At 43.5% G+C, this 25,973-nt stretch overlaps 2 protein-coding genes across 7 annotated transcripts in view; one reads left to right on the forward strand and one right to left on the reverse strand.

Moving 5' to 3' along the window:
* KIF24 (kinesin family member 24) overlaps positions 1 to 12,650 on the forward strand; it is a 90,879-nt gene extending 78,229 nt beyond the window's left edge. For 2 of the 3 annotated variants that reach the window (XM_059411474.1, XM_059411475.1), the window contains exon 13: positions 872 to 2,498. In XM_059411474.1, coding sequence (XP_059267457.1) covers positions 872 to 1,012 — 141 coding nt within the window. In that variant the 3' untranslated portion in view covers positions 1,013 to 2,498. Of the gene's footprint in view, positions 1 to 871; positions 2,499 to 12,029 lie in introns of those variants that run through there. The other variant, XM_059411476.1, reaches the window with a different exon arrangement.
* The window catches only part of UBAP1 (ubiquitin associated protein 1), a 65,567-nt gene continuing 42,177 nt past the window's right edge, over positions 2,584 to 25,973 (reverse strand). For 2 of the 4 annotated variants that reach the window (XM_059411477.1, XM_059411478.1), the window contains 5 exons: positions 19,691 to 19,815; positions 13,269 to 14,204; positions 5,008 to 5,190; positions 4,251 to 4,352; positions 2,584 to 3,682 (listed from right to left, as the gene is read on the reverse strand). In XM_059411477.1, coding sequence (XP_059267460.1) covers positions 3,542 to 3,682; positions 4,251 to 4,352; positions 5,008 to 5,190; positions 13,269 to 14,204; positions 19,691 to 19,815 — 1,487 coding nt within the window. In that variant the 3' untranslated portion in view covers positions 2,584 to 3,541. The remainder of the gene's footprint in view (positions 3,683 to 4,250; positions 4,353 to 5,007; positions 5,191 to 13,268; positions 14,205 to 19,690; positions 19,816 to 25,973) is intronic. The other 2 variants (XM_059411480.1, XM_059411479.1) reach the window with 1 other exon arrangement.

The following is a 25,973-nucleotide window of genomic DNA, read 5'->3' on the forward strand; positions in this document are numbered from 1 at the left end:
GTTGCACAGACAGGTGGGAGTTGGAATTGCACTCCCCATTTCCAGGCTAAAATGTTTCCAGCCTCTCTCCTTTGCCATTCTGCCTTCTTATTGGCTTGCTGGAGCCCCTCCCTGTGATGGTAAGTGACCTGCCACATGCTGACCAAAGGTACTTTGTTTTTCTTTTCTTTTTTTTTTTTAATTAAGATTTTATTTATTTATTTGTCAGAGACAGAGGGAGAGAGAGCGAGTGAGCACAGGCAGACAGAGAGGCAGGCAGAGGCAGAGGGAGAAGCAGGCTCCCTCCCGAGCAAGGATCCCGATGCGGGACTCGATCCCAGGACCCCGGGATCATGACCTGAGCCGAAGGCAGCTGCTTAACCAACTGAGCCACCCAGGCGTCCCGTACTTTGTTTTTCTAAATAGGCTCCACACCCAGTGCAGGCTTAAACTCACAACCCTAAAATCAAGACCTAAGCCAAGGTCGAGAGCTGGACCTTCACTGACTGAGCCACCCAGGTGCCCCTCAGCCAGAGGTACTTTTGCAAAGATACCCTCTGCCCTGCAGAATACCTCTCTACATATAAGTTTCTCAAGTGCAGGGGTGCATGGCTAGCTCAGTCAGTGAAGTGTGCATCTTAGAGTTGATCTTAGGGGTTGATCTTAGGGGTTCGAGTACCACACTGGGTTTAGAGATTACTTTAAAAAAAAGTCTCAAATGCAGAGAAATGAGCCTCACCCTGTGTCACTGGTAGTGTACTGCAGGCTTTCTAGCTGAAGAATGGGCCTAAGGGTTCTGAAAACTCCCTGCAAGAAAAGGGACTAGAAAAGCAGATCCTGACAGAAGGCCAACAAATCCAAAAGCTCATTTGTCCTTTGTTTCCTTCCTCAGGATTTTGAAGATTTTGTGACCCAGCTGGATGAAATCCTGGCTCTGAAATCCCAGTGCATCCAGGGTCTGAGGAGCCAGCTTCAGCTATACCGGGCCTGCCACAGGCCAGCCACAGCCCCTGAGAGGACAGTGGTGGCTTAGAACAAGACCCGGTATGAGGTGATGGGACCAGCTCAGGAGGCTGTGCTGAATTTTTAGAGGCTGGAGGGGCCTCTGCCAGGTCCTCCTTACAAATCCTAGAACCCACTCCCTGGTCCTACCCATGTTAGCCTCTCCCCAGCCACCCATGGCCTTGACTAAGCCCAAGCCTATGTCCCTCAGTTCCAAGCACAGGAGCATTTGTAGGGAAGGGCAGAGCAGCCTGAAAAACTTAGTATGCCCTCCTATTCCTGTGGTATTAGAAGAGTATTTATCTTACTGACCCCGTGTCTGTGGAGATAAGGTTCTAGAACAATTACTATCTTTCTAAATTTGAAGACCAGAGGATGGGGTGGGCCAGTGCTAACCTAGAAGCTGGGGAAGAAAACATGATGAATTTCAGGAGCTCTGTTAGCTGAATGCTGTTCTTCAAGACTTGACCAAAAACTAAAACACTCCTCATTAGCCCTTGGAGAGTGGTGGGACAGGCCTCATGTCCCCAGTTACCCTCCCTTCCAGCAATTCAGAGACAGAAGAGAGTGCCCACATCACTGCATTACTCTTTTTAACAACACTCATGCTCCTGTAGCAGTTCCTGGCTCCTGACTCTTCACCTGCCATGCCCTCTCATGGCAAAGTTAAAGACGTGGAGGATCTCTTTGCCTTACCTTTATCCAGCATCACCCTGGCTGTCCACTCTCTCCCAACGGCCTGTGTTCAGTAGTATCTTGGCATTGAAAGCTCTAGTCAACAGCCTGAGACCCTGAGGCAGAAATTTTTTTTACACACACCTCAAGACAAATACAAAGTGGTCTGTCACTTCCTAGGGCCACCTTGGGTCAGTATGATGCAGGTGTCACGGTCTTGGCTCTGATGTCCCCTGTAATGTGCAGAAACTTAAATTTCTTACAGGGAAAGGATACCTTTTTAAGGTTTAAAAGGAGGGCCTAATTAAAAGGGTAGGAGAAGGTCTGACGGGCTTTCTGACTGCAGCCCTGTCATCCTTTGCCTGATCTGAACACTAGAGGGCGGCCTTTTTCCAGCTTCGTGGCCCAAAGGGTCTGCTGTCTTAATGATCATGTGATCCTTAAAAGAATTAGAGACCCGCTCCCAGCCAAAAGCACTAGAGTACTGTGGGATGACAGTTAAGTATAAGGACAAGAAACTTAAGGGAGCAATCTAGTTCCCTCAGCTACAGCAGCACCACCGAGAGCTGGTCAGTCTGAATCCAGTCCTGCCTGCAGCACAAAAATGCCTGAAGCCTCTCACAGGAAAAGGTACTTCCCCTCTTCTGAGTGCCGTGAAAGCCCAGGCTGTCTCACCTCCACAGTCTTGTAGGAAGGCATGTCCTTGGTTCCAGAGACTGAGCTTAGGTCAGATTTATAAAGCTAGGGCCGACTACATGGCCAGCTCCTGGGTCCCACAGGCCTATAGTGGGAGACAGTACTAAAAAGACAGAAAATGGTTAGTGCCTGTTTCATCCCAGGCAAATCCAAGCAGGAATCCCTTTCTCACCCACCCCAACCCCTCAATAAAACAGCACTTGGCAATAAAGGAATTATCACAGCAGGACATACCTTTTAGATTTTTATTAGTAGTTCTCTGAAGAATCAAAATAGTTAGCAAATTACTTTAGATTCATCAAGACTGTATATCCTTTGTATTTAGATCTTTAATGATGTACAACAGAATATAAAACGAAAGAGACTGATTTCTATGACTAGGTGTTACTCATTGTGTCATCCTAGAGCAGGGGGCTGGAGGGAGAGGCTGTTCTCCAAGGAGAACCGAGGTGGAGTTAGTGCTGGGCTACTATACTGCAGCCTGTTTCTCCCCTACTCAGTGTGCTGGGAAGGGGCCAATGATTTCTTAAACTGACTTTCCTAGAGTAGGAGGCTCTAAAATCCTGGGTAGCAGAGGACGGTGGTCCAAACCAAGCCAAAAGAAACAGGCTGGGATAGGGAAGCATGGTAACTGCCTGGCAGATGAGGCCAACTCCACATCCCATGGGGAAAGGGCATTCTTTGCACCTCAGAGACATTACAGAACCAGTGTTAACACTAACAGACTTTGTTAAAGGAAGTGGGCGGGGAAAAAAACCCTGGAAGAACCTTTTCAATTGCACTCAACTTGGATTAGAGTTCAGTCCACCAGTGCAGCAGAGGGAAGCATCTAGCCCTAAAGCAGCACTGAGTCTGGCCCTCCCACCCCTTCTCCCTGACTCCTTTTGGCAGCTGGGCCAGGTTTCGGCTGAGGACATACAGACCCCTGGAGGGCCGAGGTGGGAAGGACACTTCTCAAAATACAAATACATTTAATATAGAAGGAGCCAGGGCCACGCTGGAGGCATTCACATGCCCAAGTCTTTCCTACTTTCTCCCCAGCTCAGAGACTGGCAAGCACAGTCTCCACTCCTGACCTTCCACCCCCAAAAGAAAACCAGAAGTGTGCCCCTCCTCCTTCTCCACACATGGGCTCCTCAGTGCCTCCCGCAGGGGTGGTTCCATGGCAGGGCCTAGGCAGCATCTAGTCTCAGCTGGCTCCTGCCCGAGCCATGAGGTCTTCCAGAGCATTGTCCTGGTCATTGTTGTGTAGTAGCAGAACCTCCTTAATGTCTTTCAGTTCAAAGCCCATTTCCTTAAATTTGCTCATTAACTGGAGAAACTCCATCATCTAAGGGACAGAAGAGAATAAATATTGAAGAAAGGGGTTAGGCCGCAGAGTAGAGGAATGTGCATGCAGGGGGCTGCCTGGGGAAGTCTGCATCTTTTGCCAGAGGCTTATGAGTCCCTCTGAGGTCCCCTAGCAAGCTGAGGGCGGCTGTGGAGGAAGCCAGGGGAGAATGCTTGATGCTACAACCCAGTTCCAAATCCTGCTGACTCATGGGTCCCACTAACCAAAATCCACACTCACACCAAGGCAGGATACTGAAACCAGAAACAGCTGCTCTCCAGGGAACAGGATAGGCAAAGCGACTAGCAGTGTCCCCAATCATCCAAAAGTCTAGCTTTTTGCCCAGGTCTTCCCTTTCCCTTCCCAGGGACTCCAGTCATCTTCAATCCAATGCTTCATTAAGCCTAACTACCCAAACTAGCAAAATGCCTATCTGGACACTTTAGAGAGAATGCATTCTGACTACCTCTGCCTGCAGTCACTGGCAGGGAGGGGGCGGTTCTTGGCCAGAGGATGCTACTTTGTCCATCCTTTGCAGAGGGTTCCCACGAAGCACAAAGGGTCCTACCTTTTCCTCTGAACACTGGTGCATTTCCAGAGCCTCTTCCACTAAAAGAGGGTCGAAGCCCTTCTCACAAAGCTGTCCATGTGCGAAGAGATAGTCGAGAATCTTAAGAAAAGAAAAAGAGGTGAGCACCTACTACCACTCTTGACGGTGCTTCACTAGAGTCTTACATAGCCAGCAATGTGAGATCTGCTCCCCACCTGGCTAAGTCTTGATTCTGTACCGTGAACTGCATCCAACATAGCAGGACTTTAGTGACTATTTGCTGAACAGGTAGGCACACCATTCTAAACCTGAGTAATTTTTCAAAGGAGTTCCTGTCACAGCTGATTCACATCTCCATGTCAATTCCATAGCCTGGACAGGATATTCTAACAGCCCAAGTCAGAAAATGGCCCCAAGGTTTAGGACTCCAGTACCCTATTTGGGAACACCCCGGGGCAGCTTTGACAGGATAAACATTTGAAGGAGGCATCTCTATATCAAGCCTAATGTGCCCTCTCAGGAGGGGCAGAAAAGGGCAAAGAACAGTCCCAATGGCTCCAATGCTCCCAGGGCTTTCCTCCAGCCTAGGTGCCAGAGCAGCCCTCTAAGTAGAGGCTGCTGTCCCCTGCAGCAAAATGCCCTGAGTCCTGCAACTCACCAGAAAGGATGCTGGGGCTGTAAGTGTGATTGGGCTCTATGATAAAAGCAGGACACTGGTCTAGAACCTCTCTCCAGCATGACCCCCTGTCCCACCCCGAGCCAACCAATCACTCACCTGCTCAATATTCTCTCCTTTCTTCTTCATGGCTCTCAGGACACACTCATATGAGTAGCCCATGTTGACCACTGTCTCCACACACTGCCGCTCACTGGGGGACAGTGTCTGCAGTTCAGAATAGGCCTGGGGACAGCTGGGAGTGTTGGGCACTTGTGACACTGAGAAATTAGGAGGTGTGACCTGGTGGTGGAGAAACAAGATGATCAGGCAGGAAGAAAGAAGACTGAGGCCCCAGAAGCCATGTCACTTGAAGCAGCCCAGTCCAGGGGCTTGCCATTTCTGACACTAATCAAACTCCCAAACAATCCACTTGCAAGAAGGAGCTAGGCTGCTGGCCAGACATCCTGAAGAGGGATAAGGGAGCAAACAGGCAAGGGAAAGAAAAGCTGGGCAGACACCTACAATTGTGTCTGTCCGCTGCCCTCATCCCAGCTTACAGAATGAGAAAATACCGCAAAAGCCACATGCCCTTCTGTGTTTAAATCCCCTGGGCTTGAACTGGAGAAGTTCTGAGGCTGGCCATGGGACTGATACAAGATGGCTGCTATGATTTCTCTCCAATGCTCCATTACCCCTTTCTCAGGCTGTTGTATGTCGAGTCCTAAAAGAATCATTTACATCAGACACCCCTAACTTTGGGGCTGACTCTCCCAACAATGTCTTTATTCTTGCTTCTGTCCCTGGGCTGGGCAGAGATAGAGGGTACATGGCCAGTTCAGGAGCTCAGGGCTTCGAGGACACTCCACCTCTGCCCCACACCATGAGCTGCAAAGGTTCAGTGCCCTGCCACAGCTGCCTTCCTACAAAGCCAAGACTGAAGGACTATTAGCCAGCCACACCAGGCTGGGCCTTCAGGGACAGGATGGGATTCTAGTACCCTGCCTCTACTGCCCTGCATGCAGCCTGCTCCCAGCCAGGGGACCCTATAAACCTCCATCTGATTGGTGGGGAGTCCCATGATTAACTCCTCCCACAACTTCTGGTAAGGATTCAGACAGAGGGCCTGAAGGCCACTCACCCTCAGGCCAAAGGACTGAACCAACAGGTCACAGTTGTTTTACGGTTTGGCCCAGCTCCTGAAAACCAGGAAAGTATTTCAACAGAATTTTACCTCCTTTGAGGGGAGAGGGGAGGAAGCACAGAAACCCTGGTCTTAGACATTCAAAATTACATAGCTATAACCAGATACTTTCCTCAAAGTCAGCTGGGAAAAATCAAGACTACAGGCCTTTAAAGACCATTGTTTCCTCTTACCCATCTCACCTCCAATACCTCTGGCAGCCCAGTCACAGGGCTCAGGCATTAAATTCTAGGAGTCACAAGAGGAGACAAAGACTCTGGCCATTTCTGCAAGTCCCAAGATAATCTCTCTTCAAGGACAGGGTCTACTTGGGCTTGAGAATACAAACAGCCAAACAGGGTTTGTTTATATTGCTGACACACAATATGTTAATGTGAGCTCCCAGAGGTTAGTTACCATATCACCTGTATTTCTGAATTCCCAGGGCCTGGCTTTAGGCTTGGCATTTACAGGGTCCTACTCATCAGCTACAGAATAAACAGAGATCTATTAGCATTTCAAAGGGGGAATTTCACTTAACACAGCAAAGTGACCCTGATTCTTCCTCCCCAAAGCCCACTGAAATGATAATAAGACAAAACTATTAATATTTAAGGTCGAAAAGGGGCACCTGGGTGGCTCGGTTGGTTAAGTGTTTGTCTTTGACTCAGGTCATGATCCCAAGATCCTAGAACTGAGCCCCACATTGGTCTCCGTGCTCAGTTGGAGATCCTCCTTCTCCCTCTACTTCTCTGCCTGTTCATGCTCTCGCTCTCTCACTATCTCTCTCTCAAATAAAATCTTTAAGGTCAAAGAAAGAGGGAACAACAGTGGAAAATATATTTCAATGAAATTTTAGAATACAGAATACAAATGAAGCCACAATAACTAAGCAGAACCAATTAAGTTATAAGGAAGTGGGAGAAAGGGGAGTCAGTCCACCAGCTCCTCTCAACTCCTGAGAGGGGTTCAGCATTTGGAAGCACCAGGCACTGTTGGGATAAAGCAAGGGCACAAAGTGAGTGATAGAGAAATAAAACCCTCCAGCAAAACCTTCCCCAGCTGACCCTCATCCTTTTCAAGAAGCAGCCTGCTAGTCTCTAGGGACTAAAATAAGGACACCAGGCACCGCATATGAGGGAGTATAAGCACCAAATGGGGGATTTAAGTAAAGGTCTACACACCAGCCTTCCCCAACCTTCCATAACCCTCAAGCAGAGTTCTCAGATGCAACTATAAACCCCCAATACATTCATGCATTAACATTTTGCAGAGTTCCCCAAAGCCTAGTAACCTTCAACCTACACTAAAGCTTAATGATTGGCAAGCACCTCCAAAACATACATTCCCTCCACTGTTAATTCTTTTAAGTGCCTCACTCTTAAATGTGACTACAAAGCCTGAGACACCAAACCAAAAGAGGGAACAGACAAATAACTCGGAAATTTAAAATATGATAAAGTAAAATTTTATTTAAAAGGCTGTGAGATTAGGAATGTTTAAGGTGGTGCAGCCACTCTGGAAAACAGTATGGCGCTTCCTCAACTTGAAAACAGAGCCGCCCTACAACCAAGCAACTGCACTACTGGGTATTCACGCCAAAGATACAAATGTAGTAATCTGAAGGGACACATGCATCCCAATGTTTATAGCAATGTCCACAACAGCCAAACTATGGAAAGAGCCCAGATGTCCAGCAACGGATGAATGTGGTGTGTGTGTATATACACACACGTACATACACAATGGAATATTATGCGGCCATCAAAAAAACCACCCTAAAATCGTGCCATTTGCAATGAGGTAGACGGAACTAGAGGGTATTATGCTAAGTGAAATAAGTCAATCAGAGAAAGACAATCATCATATTTCACTGATAGGACGAATTTGAGAAACAAGGCAAATGATCATAGGGGAATGGAGGGAAAATGAAACAAAAGGAAACCAGAGAGGGAGACAAACCGTAAGAGACTCTTTTTTTTTTTTTTTAAAGATTTTATTTATTTATTTGACAGAGATGACAAGCAGGCAGAGAGGCAGGCAGAGAGAGAGGAGGAAGCAGGCTCTCTGCTGAGCAGAGAGCCTGATTTGGGGCTCGATCCCAGGACCCTGGGATCATGACCTGAGCCGAACACAGTGGCTTAACCCACTGAGCCACCCAGGCGTCCCGAGAGACTCTTAATCTTAGGGAACAGAAGGTTGCTGGAGTGGAGGAGGGTGGGAGGGATGAGGGTGGCTGGGAGATGGACACTGGGGAGGGTATGTACTGTGGTGAGTGCTAGGAACTGTGAAAGACTATGATGAATCACAGATCTGTACCCCTGAAACATTATATGTTTAAAAAAAAAAAAAAAAGGCTGTAAGATCAGGAAAAAAAAAAAAAAGAAAGAAAGAAAGTTATACGATAGTCAAAGAAATATCCAGAAGGTAAAATATAAAGACAAAGACAAAGAGGGGGCACCTAGCGGGCTTACTCAGTAGAGCATGTGATCTTGGGGTCAAGAGTTCAAGCACCAACATCCAGTTACAGGAATTTCAAAAAAGAAAAAACAGAAAATATTAATTAAAAACATCTCAGAGCTGAGCCTTAGTTTGAAAGGATCCAGGAGGGCCTAACACAATGAACATGGCATGGCACACCATGAATAAAATTAAGATCCCAAAAGCTATGGTTGGGGGGAAGAAGGTGGAAGAACACAGAAAAGCAGAGGAATACCAGAAATCAGTAGAGCTTATACTTGAATAAAAAAGTTTAGGGGCACCTGGGTAGCACACCTGGTTAAGTGACCCACTCTTGGTTTCGACTCAGGTCCTAATTTTGGGCCATGAGACTGAGTCCCCGAGTCAAGCTCTGCGCTTAGCATGGACTCTACTTGAGAATCTCTCCCTTTCCCTCTACCCCTCCACCTCCTCTGCTCACTCTAAAATAAAGTTTTTAAAAAAATTTCTTAAAGATTTCATTTATTTATTTGACAGAAAGAGACACAGCAAGAAAGGGAACACGAGCAGGGGTAGTGGGAGAGGGAGAAGCAGGCTTCCCGCAGAGCAGGGAGCCAAATGTGGGGCTCAATCCCAGGACCCCGGGATCATGAACTGAGTTGAAGGCAGGTGCTTAACCCTCCACTCCAGGCGTACAGACACTTTTAGATATTCAAGGACTCAAAACTGACAGGTTAACCAGTATGTCTGGATGTGTCTGGGAAAATTACTAGGTCTTTGATGGCTCTCTTGGAGCATCTGGATAAAACCAGCAACAAGTTCAAAGAAACTATGTAGGAGTGCCTGAGCCTGGCTGGCTCAGCTGGTAGGGTGTGCAGCTCTTGATCTCTGGTTGAGTTTGAACCTCACATTAGGTGCAGAGATTACTTAAAAATCTTAAAAATTAAAATTAAAAAAAGGAAAGAAAAACTGCAAATCTTTTAAATGGAGTAGTTTATGAGAAAAAGGTGCAAAAAAAATCACAATATAGTATTCAAACTTGGCAGTAAGTACTTACCTGATATATCATAATGTGAAGAGCAACATTAATTTACCCAAAATTTGTGATCTAATTATGAAGGAGGCTATGGGAAAGAACTATAACAGGAAGTATAAAACTATATAAACTACATAAAACTATATAAACTTCCAACTATAACAGGAAATATAAAACCATCTAAAACTGATAAATATAGAAAAAGCAATACAAGCACTTTATTTAGAAATACAGAGATAAATCCCAGCAGAAATAAAGAATTACTAGACTACAGGAACCAAAACTGGAGTTGGGGACAGAAGAGGCAGGGAGCCACTGTTTTTCAATATAAACCTTTTAAATCTGACTGGATTGGGCACCTGGCTGGCTCAGTTGCAAAAGCATGCAACTCTTGATCTTGGGGTCATGAGTTCAAGCCCCACACTGGGTGCAGAGATTACTTAAATAAATTATTAAAAATAAATGAGTCTGGATGGCTCAGTTGCCTAAACATCTGATTCTTGGTTTCAGCTTAGGTCATGATCTGAGGGTCATGAGATGGAGCCCTGTGTTGGGGTCCAGGCTCTGCACTAAGTGATGAATCTTCTCAAGATTCTTTCCTGCCCCACTTTCCCCACCCCCACCCTGCTCCTCTCCCTGCTCATGTTCTCTGTCTCAAATAAATAAAATCTTGACAAAAAATAAGAACAGGGGCGCCTGGGTGGCTCGTGGGTTAAAGCCTCTGCCTTCCACTCAGGTCATGATTCCAGGGTGCTGGGATCGAGTCCCGAATCAGGCTCTCTGCTTGGGGGGGAGCCTGCTTCTCTGATTCTCTCTGCCTGCCTCTCTGCCTACTTGTGATCTCTGTCTGTCAAATAAATAAAATATTTAAAAAAATAAATAAAAATAAAATATAAAAAAAGAATCTAAAGATAAATGACTTCGAAGTATGAAAGCAATGGCAACAGAAAATAAACAGATTGAACACCTAAAAGCTAAGAGTCTGTATGTCAAAAATTATTTTAAATATACTTTCAAACCAAACTAGCACTACTGTAATGCTTATCGGCCAAAATTAGTAAATTCATAACTTGTAAGTGTAAGGGAAGAGCAGAAATATTTTGCTAAAGCAGCTGGGGAAAAGTAAGGAATATATCCATATCTGGAGAAAAAGAACCCAATGGCAGACTAAGCCTAACCAATGAGCAAAGTAAGGTCCACAAAAGGCTGACATGCAGTGGGGAAAGACAAGCTAAGGCTTAGGTCAGGCAGTTCTGTGCTGGTCTCAGAAGAAGGCCACATTACAAGAGTCCTCTCTACATGATCCTATGGACTTCTCAACGTCTAAGTTTAGTTTATATAAACAGTAAAACGTGAAATCAGAATCTAAAAAGTAAGACCCAAACACTGGGTCTAAAACAGCCAACAAGAACCAAACTTCCCTCAGAGGTCCTACATAAAGGGTGTATTACACAGCCCAGTTGACCACCACTCTACTCCCCCCATCCTCAAGTCACTAACTATCCTGAAGAGAAGTGCTTTGTTCACTGGGAAAGGTTCTCACTGTGGGCCTCAAAGACTCACTGAGATAGAGGACCAGGAGAAACCAGGCTTTGCTTCTTGCGGATAAGGGCCATGACTTCCTTAGAAAAACACCAGACAGTCAGCTTGGCTTGTCTGCCCCTTGAAGGCAGAAAGTCCCTAAACCAGCAAGAAGCAGACCTCCCCCCAACCCTGAAATGGACTGGCCCAAAAGAAACTCCACAATGAGGTGGGTCAAAGAGTGACAGGTGTTCTCGTTTGAGAACAACCTCTGCCATTAGTTCAAGAGCTTTGGTCTCTAAATGGTTACTGTAATTTTAAAGGGGAATCTGAGGCTGAGGATCCCTTATCTTCCCCAGAGTGCTTTTAATTTCTCTAAAGCATACAATGAGTCATGAAGAGTATCCTACTGACCAGAAGGTATGAGGATGAAGCCCATTCCTAGGAGGTAACACCAGAGTGTTCTGCACTATCAAGTTTATTTGAGCCAAGGTTCACAGAAGTCTCTAAACAGCAGTGAGCTCTATGACAGTGGAAGCACTCACACACAGAGACAATCATTTACCATGAAATGCTATTGCTGGGACTTTGCACTTACTTTAAAGCAGGCCAAGGCTCATCTTTCTACCGGCTTATTACAGTCTCTGACAGCCCACCAATGTGATCAGGCTCCTCTCTCTGGCTCTAAACAGTCTCTTAATATGCTGTCATTTTTAAAAAATCTGAACTGGGGGCACCTGGGTGGCTCAGTTGGCTCAGTCATATCTCGGGGTCCTGAGATTGAGTCACACATCAAGCTACACACTCAGCGGAGGAGAGTCTGCTTGTCCCTATCCCCCTCTCTCTGTGCTTTCTTTCTCTCTCAAATAAATAAAAATATTTAAATAAACAAATAAATAAACATTAAAAATCTGTGTGCTGGTATTGCAAAAAGTTCTTACACTTCTGTGATTTCTATTTTAGATGGAATAATGTATCGTTTTGTGCTGCTGAAACTACACCAAGAATTAAGCCGGACAAATAAAGGAACCTTGCTGCGCCTGCAACTTTTTTGTGCAACAAAATCAGATATTCTTCAGGGTCATAACGAGTTGCAACTTTTGTATCAATCCATCTTTCAACACTAATTCGAATTCCAACCTCCCCTTCTCCCTCTATTTGTAGAAAACTGCACAATTCTTAGTAGTGAGCAAAAAAGAAACTGCAGGATTAAAATCCGTAGGTTTAGGGCACCTGGTGGCTCAGTGGGTTAGGCCTCTGCCTTCGGTTCGGATCATGATCTCAGGGTCCTGGGATCAAGCCCCATATCGGGCTCCCTGACCAGCAGGGAGTCTGCTTTCCCCCTCTCTCTGTCTGCCTCTCTGCCTAATTGTAATCCCTCCCTCTGCCAAATAAAAATATATTTTTTAAAAATCTGTAGATTTAAGGGGCACCTGGGTGGCTCAGTGGGTTAAGCCGCTGCCTTCGGCTCAGGTCATGATCCCAGGGTCCTGGGATGGAGTCCCGCATCGGGCTCTCTGCTCAGCAGGGAGCCTGCTTCCCTCTCTCTCTCTCTCTCTCTGCCTGCCTCTCTGTCTACTGTGAAATAAATAAATAAATAAAATCTTTAAAAAAAATAAAATAAAAATCTGTAGATTTAAAAAGTGACATATTTCTACCTTTTGCTTGGACTTCTGATACAAATTTATCTCCCACTTACTAAGGCACCACATGGTCTGAAGAAACACAGGTAAATCACGGTAAACACATGGTAAATCATGAAGAACCAACCTTCAGGGCACAATGAGATGGAGAGAGGAAAGCAGGAAGAAGATATTATGAGGACTACCAAGCAATCTTCAAAAAATTAATAAAGCAGGAAAAAGTAAAAAGTTACAAAGAAAGCAAGCCTTTAAAAAAAGAGGTAAAGAGAAAAGAACAAAGTGATTAGGCAGAAAAACATCATTCATGCATGACATACATTATCTTTTTGAAGGAAAAACCAGAAAGATGCAGGTAGGAACAAGCAAACATAACCCAGGCTAGGCGCAAAGCTAACACTTCTTTGTCCTCAAACACATAACCAGAACAATATACATAAGCAAGGTCAATACAGCCATGCCCCATCTTGCCCTACACCTTGAAAAGAACGTGAGGCAGCAACTGCTACACAGAATTTAGAAATCTTTAGAGCTCTAACTCAAGGGGATTTAAAAGGCTTACCGTGGGACCTGTATTTGGAGGTGACGATTCTTCTGTGCACACAGACAAGACAGAAAGGGAAGGCATCTGGGAGATCAGATCTGAGGGAGTCAGGGTTGGCACCTCTGTGCCACTGTCCAAGTTCAAAGCTGAAAGCCCAAGAGTATGATGCCCATTGAGCTCACTGGCACTGCTTTGGGTGGAAGGCTTTAGGGAATTCCGGAAGGTGCCATTGCGGAGGCAGGATGTGCTATGGAAAGTGCTCGCCAGCTTGGCTGTCTTCTGACTGCTGTCATCACAGTCAAGTTTGGGGAAGGACAGTGATTTGATATTGCTTACTGCAGGAATGGGGGGGAGGGACACTTTAGAAGACAGAGACATCTTTTCACAGTTGCCTAACTGTGGTAAGGTTATAAAGCCATTGGGTTTGTGAAGAGGCTTGATATCCAAGGTTGCCCGCTCCAGGGATGCCAGGACCTCCTCATCCTGTAACACAGACCCAGAGCCGCCTCTGGGCAAGTTATTGTCTAATAACTGAGCCATAATGGGTCCAGTGGTTCCTACCAGAATGTTTCTCAGCTCTTCCTTCTCATCAATAGTTTTTAACTCCAGATTATCAAATGGGTCTTCTTCACACTCAAAGTCAGCAGGATTGAAATCTGCCTTTGTGTGGGGTGGGCTGAGAACTTTCTGTTTCGTGGCACTGCTGCTGACCCGAGTCGGGGTAAGGATGCTATTGTGCTGTAAGCTGGCAAGGATGGGGTTAATCGGAGGTGGCATTGTGGCTGTACTGTGAGTCTTGGAGAAGCTCATTTTGCTGTCACCCTCTGGGCCACTCTTAGAATTCACTTTAGCTTCTACTTCCTCAGCCTTGCGCTCTGCTTCCCTCTGGGCTTCTTGGATTTTCTTAATATCTTCAGCCCACTCAATAGTCTTCTTTTCCAAGGAGAAGTCATACTGTAAAGATATAACAAAGAAAGAACGTGTGAACCCAGGTGGCTGCTCCTCCCCAACTCAATTCCTCCAATGAATTCTTTCTCACACGAGCACAACAGAACCTGGCAAAGCAGCATTTAAGGTGTATGAGATGATCTCCAGTCAGGAAGACTAAGGCTTCCTAAGCGCCTTATGTAGTTTAATCAAACTACGCTCCCAGATTACTTCTAGAAATGAAGTAGAGAGAACTCTCATCACTTCTAATTCTACATTACCAGGCCAAAGGTACCCTGCCAACTACTTCCTTTGCTTCTCTTCCCTCAGGCCATTTCCCTTTCTAGAATTCTTCACTGGTGGCTAGGCAGATCTCCGCAACCACCTCTGAAGCTTTGCTGATGGCCTTGTTCCTTCCTTTGAACTCTTTCATAACGTCTGTCTTTATCAGGTGATGCCAAGCACAAGTGATCACAGATAGATTTGATCTTTAATTTTTCTTCTAAACACTTCTCCCAACAATCACAAGCCTCTTGCAGGCAACTACTGGGCTTCAGAGCCTCTTCAGGGTCTCCATTATCAAGCACAATGCCCTAGATAGAGCCTATGCTCCACAGTAACAATAGCCCCTAACATTTAAGAAGCACTTAGGAGGAACCAAGCAAGACTCTAAGCACTTTTTATGTATTAACTCTCTGGATCTTTTCAACAACCCTTTACAGTAAGTACTATTACCCTCAGTTTACAAGAGTCATGCCCGAGGTCATAATACTGGTATATGGTAGAACCTGATATAACCCAGGCAGTATGACTGCAGACAGATTCTATGTTCTTAAACCACCATCTATTAAATTATAATGAACAGACTGTACCCTAAACACAGGAAAACTGATTATTAAGATATCGAGACATATTTAAATTAGGATTTTACAGTGCAAATCGCATAAGGTTTCACTTTATGGTTGGTTAACAGTACCGTCAAGTATATCTCAACTTACAAAAATTTCACTTGGGGTAAAAAAACACACCTATTACAAAAAACAAAATTCAGGGGCGCCTGGGTGGCTCAGTGCATTAAAGCCTCTGCCTCCAGCTCAGGTCATGGTCTCAGGGTCCTGGGATCAGGCCCCATGTCGGACTCCCTGCTCAGCGGGGAGCATGCTTCCCTCTCTCTGCCTGTCTCTCTGACTACTTGTGATCTCTGTCAAAATAAATAAATAAAATTTTTTAAAAATTTCACCTCAGAAAAAACAAAACTTTTGGTGTTCACTCTAAAGTCTCAGAACTAAACAATATCCAGGTGCACATTCAAGGCTGAAGAGACAAGACAGAGGAATGGATAGGAAACAGGCCTACATGCCCAGACAAGAGTTTCAGAGTACAAGAAACTCTGGTCATCCCCAAGCCTTTCAGCTTCAAACAACACAAGAGAAGCCCGGAAAGGCACACATCAAGAAGTTTATTTATCTGGGACGTCTGGGTGGCTCAGTTGTTGGGCGCCTGTCAGGTTGCAATCCCAGAGTCCTGGGGGCTCCTTGCTTGACGGGAGCCTGCTTCTCCCTCTACCAGCCACTCCCCCACTTGTGCTCACTTTTTCTCACAAATAAATAAATAAAATCTTTAAAAAGAAAAGCCGGGGCAGGGGGTATTTATTCCTGTGAGATGCCTGCTGGCTCAGCCTGTGAAGCATTCGACTCTTGATCTCAGGGTTGTGAGCTTAGGACCCACGATGAGCATGGAGCTTACTTAAAAAAAAAAAAAAAAAACCAACCTTTAAAAGAGAAGTTCTTCATGTATACCCCTGAGCCAGCTGCTGGGCCCCAGAAAGGCACCTGGGCAATCATGACACTTCCTTTCTACCACTAATGGGAGTAAAAAAACAGCACTGAACCAACCACTGCTTCTAACCAGGGAGGAAATTCAATTTTGCATCTGGCTTCTTCCACCATAAACAAGCTGTAACCAACTTCCACCACCTATAAACCTAGGTCCCTGGCATTTTACTCTCAAGAACTGGAAATTTCTTCACTTTTTTGTAAAACCTTTGTTGCCTTTTATTTTTTAATTATGAAAGTAGTATAAAATACTTGGAACACAGAAAAAAAAAAGAACAAATATTAGAATGAAAAAATAAGAATGTGGTTTGAGTGTACAAATAAATAATAACCGCATCTAATATTTATGGAGTACCAGGAACCAGAGCAAATATTATAAAAGCATTATTTTATTTAATCTTACAACAACCTTAAAAGCTAATTATCCCCACTTTACAGATGAGGATATGGAGACCCAGAGGGTTTAAGTAATCTGCACAAAATTACACTTCTATTAAATGGCAATTCCAGCTCATGAATGAGTGATACCAGATTCTACTCTAAATGATGACACTAAGGCCACCCCCTACTACTATGGCCACCACCACTACCGTATTCAATGAAAACTTTGTAGGCCCTAGGTGCAAGAATTATTTATGTGTTTTACTGGCTTACTTTGATGAATTTTTAACTGGAACCTGAAGTCTGCATTGTCATGCAAGGGCAAATATGACAAAGTTATAGGAAGCATCAAGTTATCCATCCGTCTAGAGCTCTAGGTCTGACCCTTCTGAGAAAAGAAAGGAGACCATCACCAATATCACAACCAAATTCCTCATGGAGACCCAGGAAGTCAAAGTTTAAAGGCACCATATGCGGTAAGAGAACAAAAATATTTCAACTGTTTCACACAGGAATGGAGCTCAAAAATCCTCTTTTGGGGCGCCTGGGTGGCTCAGTGGGTTAAGCCTCTGCCTTTGGCTCAGGTCATGATCTCAGGGTCCTGGGATCGAGCCCCGCATCGGGCTCTCTGCTCAGCAGGGAGCCTGCTTCCTCCTCCCTCTCTCTCTGCCTGCCTCTCTGCCTACTCCTGATGTCTGTCTGTCAAATGAATAAATAAAATCTTTAAAAAAAAAAATCCTCTTTTGTTATTAGTAGGCGCTACGAATACAGTGAGGACTGTACCATGCACTTATTAATGCTTTATGCTGATCAGAGAAATAGAAAATTCCCAGCAAAGCCTAAAACAGCAACAATTTGGGATTCAAAACAAGTTTTCTGGATTTATCAATGAAACAGTGAGTAATAAGAGAACTATTAAAAGAAAATGGTGTTTTTTTAATCCTATTTTAACAGTAGTATCCTGTACACAGAAAGTGGTTACTGACATTTGTTAGAGCCAATACAAAAGTCAACAAGCAGGATACGGGGGTGACTCAGTTGGTAAGCATCTGCCTTCGGCTCAGGTCATGATTACAGGGTCCTGGGAGAGTCCTGCATCAGGCTCCTCACTCAGCGGGAAGCTTGCTTCTCCCTTTGCCTGCCACTCCCTGTTTGTGCACCCTCGAGCACTCTCTCTCTCCCTCTCACTCTCTCTCTCTCCCTCTGACAAATAAATAAAATCTTAAATAAGAAAAAAAATGTCACCAAACAGAACAATGTAAAACTTTCTATATATGGGAAATTTGTGTCTCTTCTGACCCAATAAAGTCACCATACACAAAAGTTATTAATTCAGCTTTCAAAACTATATAAGATGTTCAACATCATTAGTAATTAAGGTAATACACATCAAACTGCAGTAAGAAATCATTATAAAACCCACATGGATACATATGATCAAAAAGATGGATAAGAAGAGTTGGCAAGGATATGGATAAACTGGAACCCTCATGTACTGTGGGCAGGACTGTAAAATGGTACAGCCACTCTAGAAAACAGTACAGCTGTTCCCCAAAAGGTTAAACACAGTTACCCTAAAACAACCCACAGTTCCACTTATATACCCAAGAAATATGAAAGCACACATCCACACAAAAACCTATCACAAACATTCACACCAGCATTACTGATAATAAGCAAATAGTAAAAACATTATGCTAAGTGTAGTAAGTCAGTCACAAAACACTATCTATTGTATTAATCCATTTATATGACATGTCCAAAACAGGCATATCCATAGGGACAGAAAGTAGATTTACTAGTTGCCAGGGGCTGGGGGGAGAGGGAAATAAGGAGTGACTGCTAATGGACACTGCATTTCTTTTTGGGATAAGGACACTACTCTGGAATTACATACTGACGATGGCTATACACTTTGAATATACTAAAAAACACTTATGTGGACACCTAAAATGCTGAATTTCAAGATATGTGAATTATATGTCAATAAAGCTATTACTTTAAAAAATACAACTGAAACTCTCCCATTTGATTACCTACTGAATATACTGGAAAATAAATATTTCTTAGAGTAACATGGTGGTACCTCAGACAATCCCCCAGAAATAAAACTCCTTTGACAGAAAATTGTATTTTCTAAACTCTTAAAGTCATAGAAAGAAGTGTTTGATAGGTAACACACTTTCCTTTTTTCCCATCTAATTCTTTCTCTAAACTGCGAGCTGTTGAGGACAGTGATTAAGGTATTTATTTCTATCCCCAACCCTAGCAGAGCACTGCTCGAAAGTAGGCACTAAATAAATGTGCACTGAGGAAAGAAAGGAAGTCATAGAGAATATAAGGCTATTTGCTGCTTTCAAGAAGTAATTCTAAATTTTATATGTAACTGAACTTTAAAGATGAAAGGTTGAGAAAGAAGCTACTGAGATGGCATCTAAGCACATTCTAGAAGAATAAACAGATTTTAACAGGTAGACAGCTTTTAGTACAGTGAGAAAGAGGAAAACATTCAAGGTGGAGGTAACAGCTCATGAAAAAAAGCACAGTACTATAGGTCATATACACGGTATGTTCAATGAACTGGTAGTCACCTGGGACGTAGGAAATATGGAGATGATGAGCTAAGGTGCTTTACCACAACCTTGTGTCTAAACTTGATTAAATAAGGACTGGTGAATCAGTGTAAGTTTTTGTTCTGTTTTGTTTTGTTTTGTTTTAACAGAGATATGACAACTGGAAACTTTAATTTAGAGATATTGTTCTAGAAACAATACGAAAAAAAAATTTTTTAAGTGCTGTAAGCAGAAGGGCCAATTAAAGAGGACTACTGCAGAAGTCCAGGTTAAAAAAAAAAAAAAAAATCACAGAAGGATGAATTGGGTGGTAAAGGTGAGACACAACAGAGAGAAAAAGATTTCCTAATTTGAGTGACCAAGAAGATAATGAGGACATCAAAAGAGAGAAAGAAGTAAACGAGCAAGTCAGACGGGCAGTAGGGGTTTGTTCTGGACAAGGTACAGAAACCCAGGAATATACAGTCTAACAGATTGTAGATGATCTGTAATAAATAAACATATGTAAGTGTGTGCATATGTGTGTGTGTGTATGTGTGAGAGAGAGAGACAGAGACAGAGAGACAGAGAGAAAGACAGACAATGTGAGCCAAGCAGTAATAGCTGCTATAAGACATACAAATAAGAGATAGGAAAATGGTTTTTATTCCTATTCACTATACATCAAAATCTTACTCTTTAAATTTTTAAATGCACTAAACTTTAACTAAAAATCACCACTTACCTGTACTTCTCTGACCACCTGCAAACAATCAGGCAAGGAGAAGCCAATAGGAAGACCAACTTTAGCTGGTGTTTTGAATTTGTCTCCTATCTTAAATGGGACATCATCAAGGTAACTGAAAGTCCCTACAATCAAAAATAAAGTAGAAAATATCAGCAAAGAACTTTATTATTTGTTCTGCTATTATCTTACATCTAGGATACAACATAAATTTATGCTATCCTAAACTAGAAGTTACAGACTTGCCGCTCTGACTGCTTACCTTCTCCTGACCTTAGACCTCTGTGGAGGAAATCCTGCTTGAGCCTACTTGATCTTACTAGGGTTTATTTTCAATTACATTTAGTATAAATGCCAAAGTACTCATAGAAGCCTAAAAGGCCTCTCCAAATCCCACTACACTAACTCACAGTAATTGCTCCTCAACCACGACAAAGTCAAACCCACCTCAAAATTTCTGCAGTGGCTGCTCCTTCTAACTGAAATGTCCTTCCCTGAAATATTCACGCGACTTATTCCTTCGACTTCTTCAAGTCTTTGCTCAAATGTCACTCTCTCAATGAAGCTTCCTATGACCACTCTATTCAAAACCACCTGACCCTCGTTGCAGTACTCCCATGTCACCACCTATCCTTTCGCCCACAGCACTTATTACCATCTAACATATTAAGGAATTCATTTTCAAATTATATTTACTGTCTTTCTGGCCCAATGGAATATAAGCTCCTTGCAGACAAGCAAATAAGTCTATTTTATTCACTGACGTACTGCCAAAACCTATACATATTAGGCACTTAATACTGATGAATTGACAGAACATTCACAAAAGAACCTCTTTGACTAGGAGTTCTCTATTTTAGAATCATTTCTAATTAATACAAAGAATTATTCTGCATTTTTTTATTTTTTAAAAGATTTTTATTTACTTATTTGACACAGAGAGAGAGATCACAAGTAGGCAGAGGCAGGCAAGGGGGGGAAGGTGTGTGCGGTGGGGAGAAGCAGGCTCCCTGCTGAGCAGAGATCCTGATGCGGGGCTTGATCCCAGGACCCTGAGATCATGACCTGGACCAAAGGCAGAGGCTTAACCCACTGAGACACCCAGGTGCCCCTACTCTGCATTTTTTAAACTATATTCTGCAGCAGATGTAGAAATATTCAAGAAGCATAGCACTTATGAAAAAAGGAAAACCAGGGGTGCTAGAGTGGCTGTCAGTTAAGGGTCTGCCCTCAGTTCAGGTCATGAACTCAGGGTCTCAGGATCAACTCTCACATCGGGCTTCCCTGCTTGGTGCGGAGTCGGCTTCTCGCTCCCCCTCTGCTCCTCCTCGCTGTTCATGGTCTCTCTTAAATAAGTAAATAAAAACAAACAAACAAACAAAACAGACAAGATTATGGGAATCAAAAAAGGATTAATCAGGAGATATAAACCACATACAGCTGAACTGCTCTAACTCCCTGAAGGCTAAATAAGCCTAAATGCTGAATCATACAGAAAGACCAGGATATTATCACTGATTTAGAGTCAGACAAAATGAGAGTGGCTCTTATATATGACTCTAACTATACACTCCCAATTGTACATGGTTTCTTTTCTGGACCAGATCTGGGGCTAACTTACTGGCAGAACCATCATGGACAATGAAATAGTTCCAATTTTTTACTATTAACAGCTAGTAAAATAAGGATTGTTGGGACACCTGGGTGGCTCAGTCAGTTAAGCCCCTGCCTTCGGCTCAGGTCATGATCCCAGGATTCTGGGATCAAGGCCCAAGTTGGACTGCCTGCTCAGTGGAGAGCCTGCTTCTCCCTTTCCTGCCTGCTTCTGCTCTCTCTCTCAAATAAATAAATAAAATTTTTAAAAAAAGGATTGCTTCTGGGCCTCACACTGGTTTACTTCCTTGAATGCTTAGAATTATAGACAGAGTGGCGCCTGGGTGGCTCAGTGGGTTAAGCCGCTGCTTTCGGCTCAGGTCATGATCTCAGGGTCCTGGGATCGAGTCCCGCATCGGGCTCTCTGCTCGGCAGGGAGCCTGCTTCCCTCTCTCTCTCTCTCTCTGCCTGCCTCTCCATCTACTTGTGATTTCTCTCTGTCAAATAAATAAATAAAATCTTAAAAAAAAAAAAGAATTATAGACAGAATATTACAAGTATATATACACAAATAATATATATACAAATAATATACAAATATTAGACAGAATAATACAATTACCCCTCTTCCATGAAGATAGCTTCTCTCCCTTTCTTTTTTTTTTTTTTTTTTTTTTTTTTTTTTTTTTTTTTTTTTTTTTTTAAAGATTTTATTTATTTGACAGAGAGAGATCACAAGTAGGCAGAGAGGCAGGCAGAGAGAGAGGAGGAAGCAGGCTCCCTGCTGAGCAGAGAGCCCGATGTGGGATTCGATCCCAGGACCCTGAGATCATGACCTGAGCCGAAGGCAGCGGCCTAACCCACTGAGCCACCCAGGCACCCTAGCTTCTCTCCCTTTCTAAAAACAGATTTCAAGACTTAACAAACTCAAGATATATTTGAAATCTTCTCATCATTCCCATTTCCTGAAGTAAATACTGCTCTGATACACCTGAAACCCTCCAGCAGAAAGAAGGCCCCTAGTTGCACCCTTGGGGCTGGTGTCTCTCTTTTCCCTATCTTCTAGTCAGAACTGAAACATTTTATGTATCTCCCACTCAGCAAGCAAATTAAATTCACAATCGTGCTCAATTTAACAATTTTTCTGGGGAATAACCATAATTATTAATACTCTAGGATCTTCATTGGTCATATCTATAGATGTACTATTTTCTCAAATGGCAATACCTATCACATTCCCACCCTTTTTTTTTTTTTTTTTTAAGATTTTATTTATTTATTTGACAGAGAGAAATCACAAGTAGGCAGAGAGGCAGGCAGAGAGAGAGAGAGGAGGAAGCAGGCTCCCTGCTGAGCAGAGAGCCCGATGCGGGACTCGATCCCAGAATCCTGAGATCATGACCTGAGCCAAAGGCAGCGGCTTAACCACTGAGCCACCCAGGCGCCCCCCACCCTTTTTTTTTACTTGATTATTTCTAGTCCTGTAAGAATGAGCTTAACAACTTCCTTCTTAATCTCAGAACACCCAGTTCATACCAGCACCTCAGGTCTTAGCATTCTGTGCCTAGACACTCTGAGTGAAAATCCTGAGTGTCCCTTAAGAAGGGATAAATGCTTTTTATCTACACCTCCCAACCCCAGCATAACTGGCAGATAAGATGCTCAGTAAGAACAAAAAAAAGAAGCATGTTCTATACTTCTTTCATATTTAACTCTCACCCCTATGCTAACTCACATTCGATTAACTTTTATTAAAATTCAAAATGATTTACCTAAAATGGCAAGGCTACTCATAAAAATATACGAGGTGCTTCCCCACCAAAGTATCAGGTATCATCACAGGTTGCCCAAAAAAAAACAAGTACTGGTTACAACCCTAAAACCCTGCCACTTAAAAAATATTTACATTATAGAAATTAATAGCAAAGTTCTAACTTAAATTTTATCTGTCTTCCATGAAAACAGGTGCTCAAATTTTACTAGAGATTAGATTTTAACTTTAGCTAGAGCCCTGATAGGAGACAAAGCTGAAACTAGCATTTTCTAAGAAGCACTGGCAAGATTTACAGTCAAATTAACAATCACAAAATTAAGTCTAGTTTCACAATGTTTATTCATTCAAAGTAAGTTAATTATCACACACTCACACACACACACACACACACACACACACACTCTGAAAAATATCCTACCCATAATAACATAAAAGTGTATGATATACAAATATTAAGAAAACCCATCCAGGGGCGCTTGGGTGGCTTAGTGGGTTGAGCCTTTGCCTTCAGCTCAGATCATGATCCCAAAGTCCTAGGACTGAGCCCCAGTTTGGGCTCTCTGTTTGGCAAGGAGCCTGCTTCCCCCTCTGTCTCTGCCTGCCTCTCTGCCTACTTGTGATCTCTCTCTCCATCAAATAAATAAATAAAAATCTTTAAAAAAAAAAAAAATCCACACTAAAACTAACAAAATTTTCTTTTTCCTAACAAAATTTCTTAAATGAACAGTTCTATTGCAGAATGGTGATGGGAGTTGAAGGAGAAAATTATTTATAAAAAATAACATACTTAACATATCTGAGCCAAATGAGTTATCTTTCAAAGGGTGTTCAGTTTCCTTGCCCAACTTTCAGTTCGGAAACTATGACAGTGCTGTATACACTGATGACTTCTATTCTGTAAATTGAAGTAGGCCCTGGCATAGGGAGAGATGGATCAAGTATTGTACCTTTAAACAACTGTTTCCCTTCCTTAACACCAATTAAAGGTTTCTGCTTTATTTTTTTTAAAAGATTTTATTTATTTATTTGTCAGAGAGAGAGCGAGCAAAAGCGAGCACAGGCAGACAGAGTGGAAGGCAGAGTCAGAGGGAGAAGCAGGCTCCCCGTGGAGCAAGGAGCCCGATGTGGGACTCGATCCCAGGACGCTGGGATCATGACCTGAGCCGAAGGCAGCTGCTTAACCAACTGAGCCACCCAGGCGTCCCAAAGGTTTCTGCTTTTAAAAATCAGTTTCAGGGTCACCTGGGTGGCTCAGTGGGTTAAGCCTCTGCCTTTGGCTCAGGTCATGATCTCAGGGTCCTGGGACTGAGCCCCGCATTGGGCTCTCTACTCGGCGGGGAGCCTGCTTCCTCCTCTCTCTCTCTCTGCCTGCCTCTCTGCCTATTTGTGATCTCTCTCTGTCAAATAAATAAATCTTAAAAATTAATAAATAAAAATAAAAATCTGTTTCATTTCACAAACAAAGGCAATGCCAAGGTCACTTGGCACATCCTCTAACTCCCTGATCTTGATCCTTTAAACTTTGTTGGTAGGGAATGAGCCAACAGTTAGGCGTTTACTGGAGAAAGGGGGCGGGGGAGAATAAAGGGCAAAAACACATTTAGGGAAACCTGGCTGGCTCAGTTAGTAAAGCATGGGGACTCTAATGCAGAGATTACTTAAAACCAAAAAATCTTTTAGGTAGTCAGGTCAGTTAAGCATCAAACTCTTGATTTCGGCTCAGGTTGTATGATCTCCGGGCCATGAGAACAAACCCCCACAGGGCTCTGTACTGGGCATAGAAGTTGCTTGGGATCCTCTCTCTCTCTCTCCCCTTGTCCCTCCCCACCCCGTCAACCCACCTCGTGGTGCATGCTCTTTTATTATTTTCCTTTGTTTTTAAGATTTTTATTTATTTGAGGGGCGCCTGGGTGGCTCAGTGAGTTAAAGCCTCTGCCTTCACCTCATTTCATGATCCCAGAGTCCTGGGATCGAGACCCATGTCGGGCTCTCTGCTTGGCAGGGAGCCTGCTTCCCCCTCTCTCTCTGCCTGCCTCTCTGCCTACTTGTGATCTTTGTCCAATAAATAAATAAAATCTTTAAACACACACATACACACAAAAAGATTTTTATTTATTTGAGAGAGAGACAGCAAGAGAGGGAACACTAGCAGGGGGAGTTGGAGAGAAAGAAGCAGGCTTCCCACTAAGCAGGGAGCCGAATGCAGGGTTCCATCCCAGGACCCCAGAATCATGACCTGAGCCGAAGGCAGACGCTTAACAACTGAGCCACCCAGGGGCCCGGCCCCTCTCTTTCTCTATTTTATTTTTTTTTTTAAATTTTATTTATTTATTTATTTATTTATTTATTTATTTTACAGAGAGATCACAAGTAGGCAGAGAGGCAGGCAGAGAGAGAGAAAGGAAAGCAGGCTCTCAGCTTAGCAGAGAGCCTGATGCAGGACTCGATCCCAAGACCCTGAGATCATGACCTGAGCCGAAGGCAAAGGCTTAACCCCACTGAGCCACCCAGCTGCTCCTCTCTCTCTCTTTAAAAAAAAAAAACAAAAAACAAAACAAAACTTTTGGGGGCACCTGGCTGGCTCAATGGATGAAGCACGTAACTTTTGATCTCAGAGTTGAGAGTTGGAGACCCACACTGACTGTAGGGATTACGTAAAAATAAAATCTTTAGGGGTGCCTGGGACGCTCAGTGGGTTAAGCCTCTGCCTTCAGCTCAGGTCATGATCCCAGGGTCCTGGGATCAAGCCCGCATCGGGCTCTCTGCTCAGCAGGGAGCCTGTTTCCCTTCCTCTCTCTGTCTGTCTCTCCGCCTACTTGTGATCTGTCAAACAAATAAATAAATAAATAATATTTTTTTTTTAAAGTTAAATAAATAGAACCTTTAAAAAAAAAAAGGCATTTAAAGAAATGGCAA

Source organism: Mustela nigripes, chromosome 9 (assembly GCF_022355385.1).
Source record: "Mustela nigripes isolate SB6536 chromosome 9, MUSNIG.SB6536, whole genome shotgun sequence".
NCBI classification, from domain to species: domain Eukaryota; kingdom Metazoa; phylum Chordata; class Mammalia; order Carnivora; family Mustelidae; genus Mustela; species Mustela nigripes.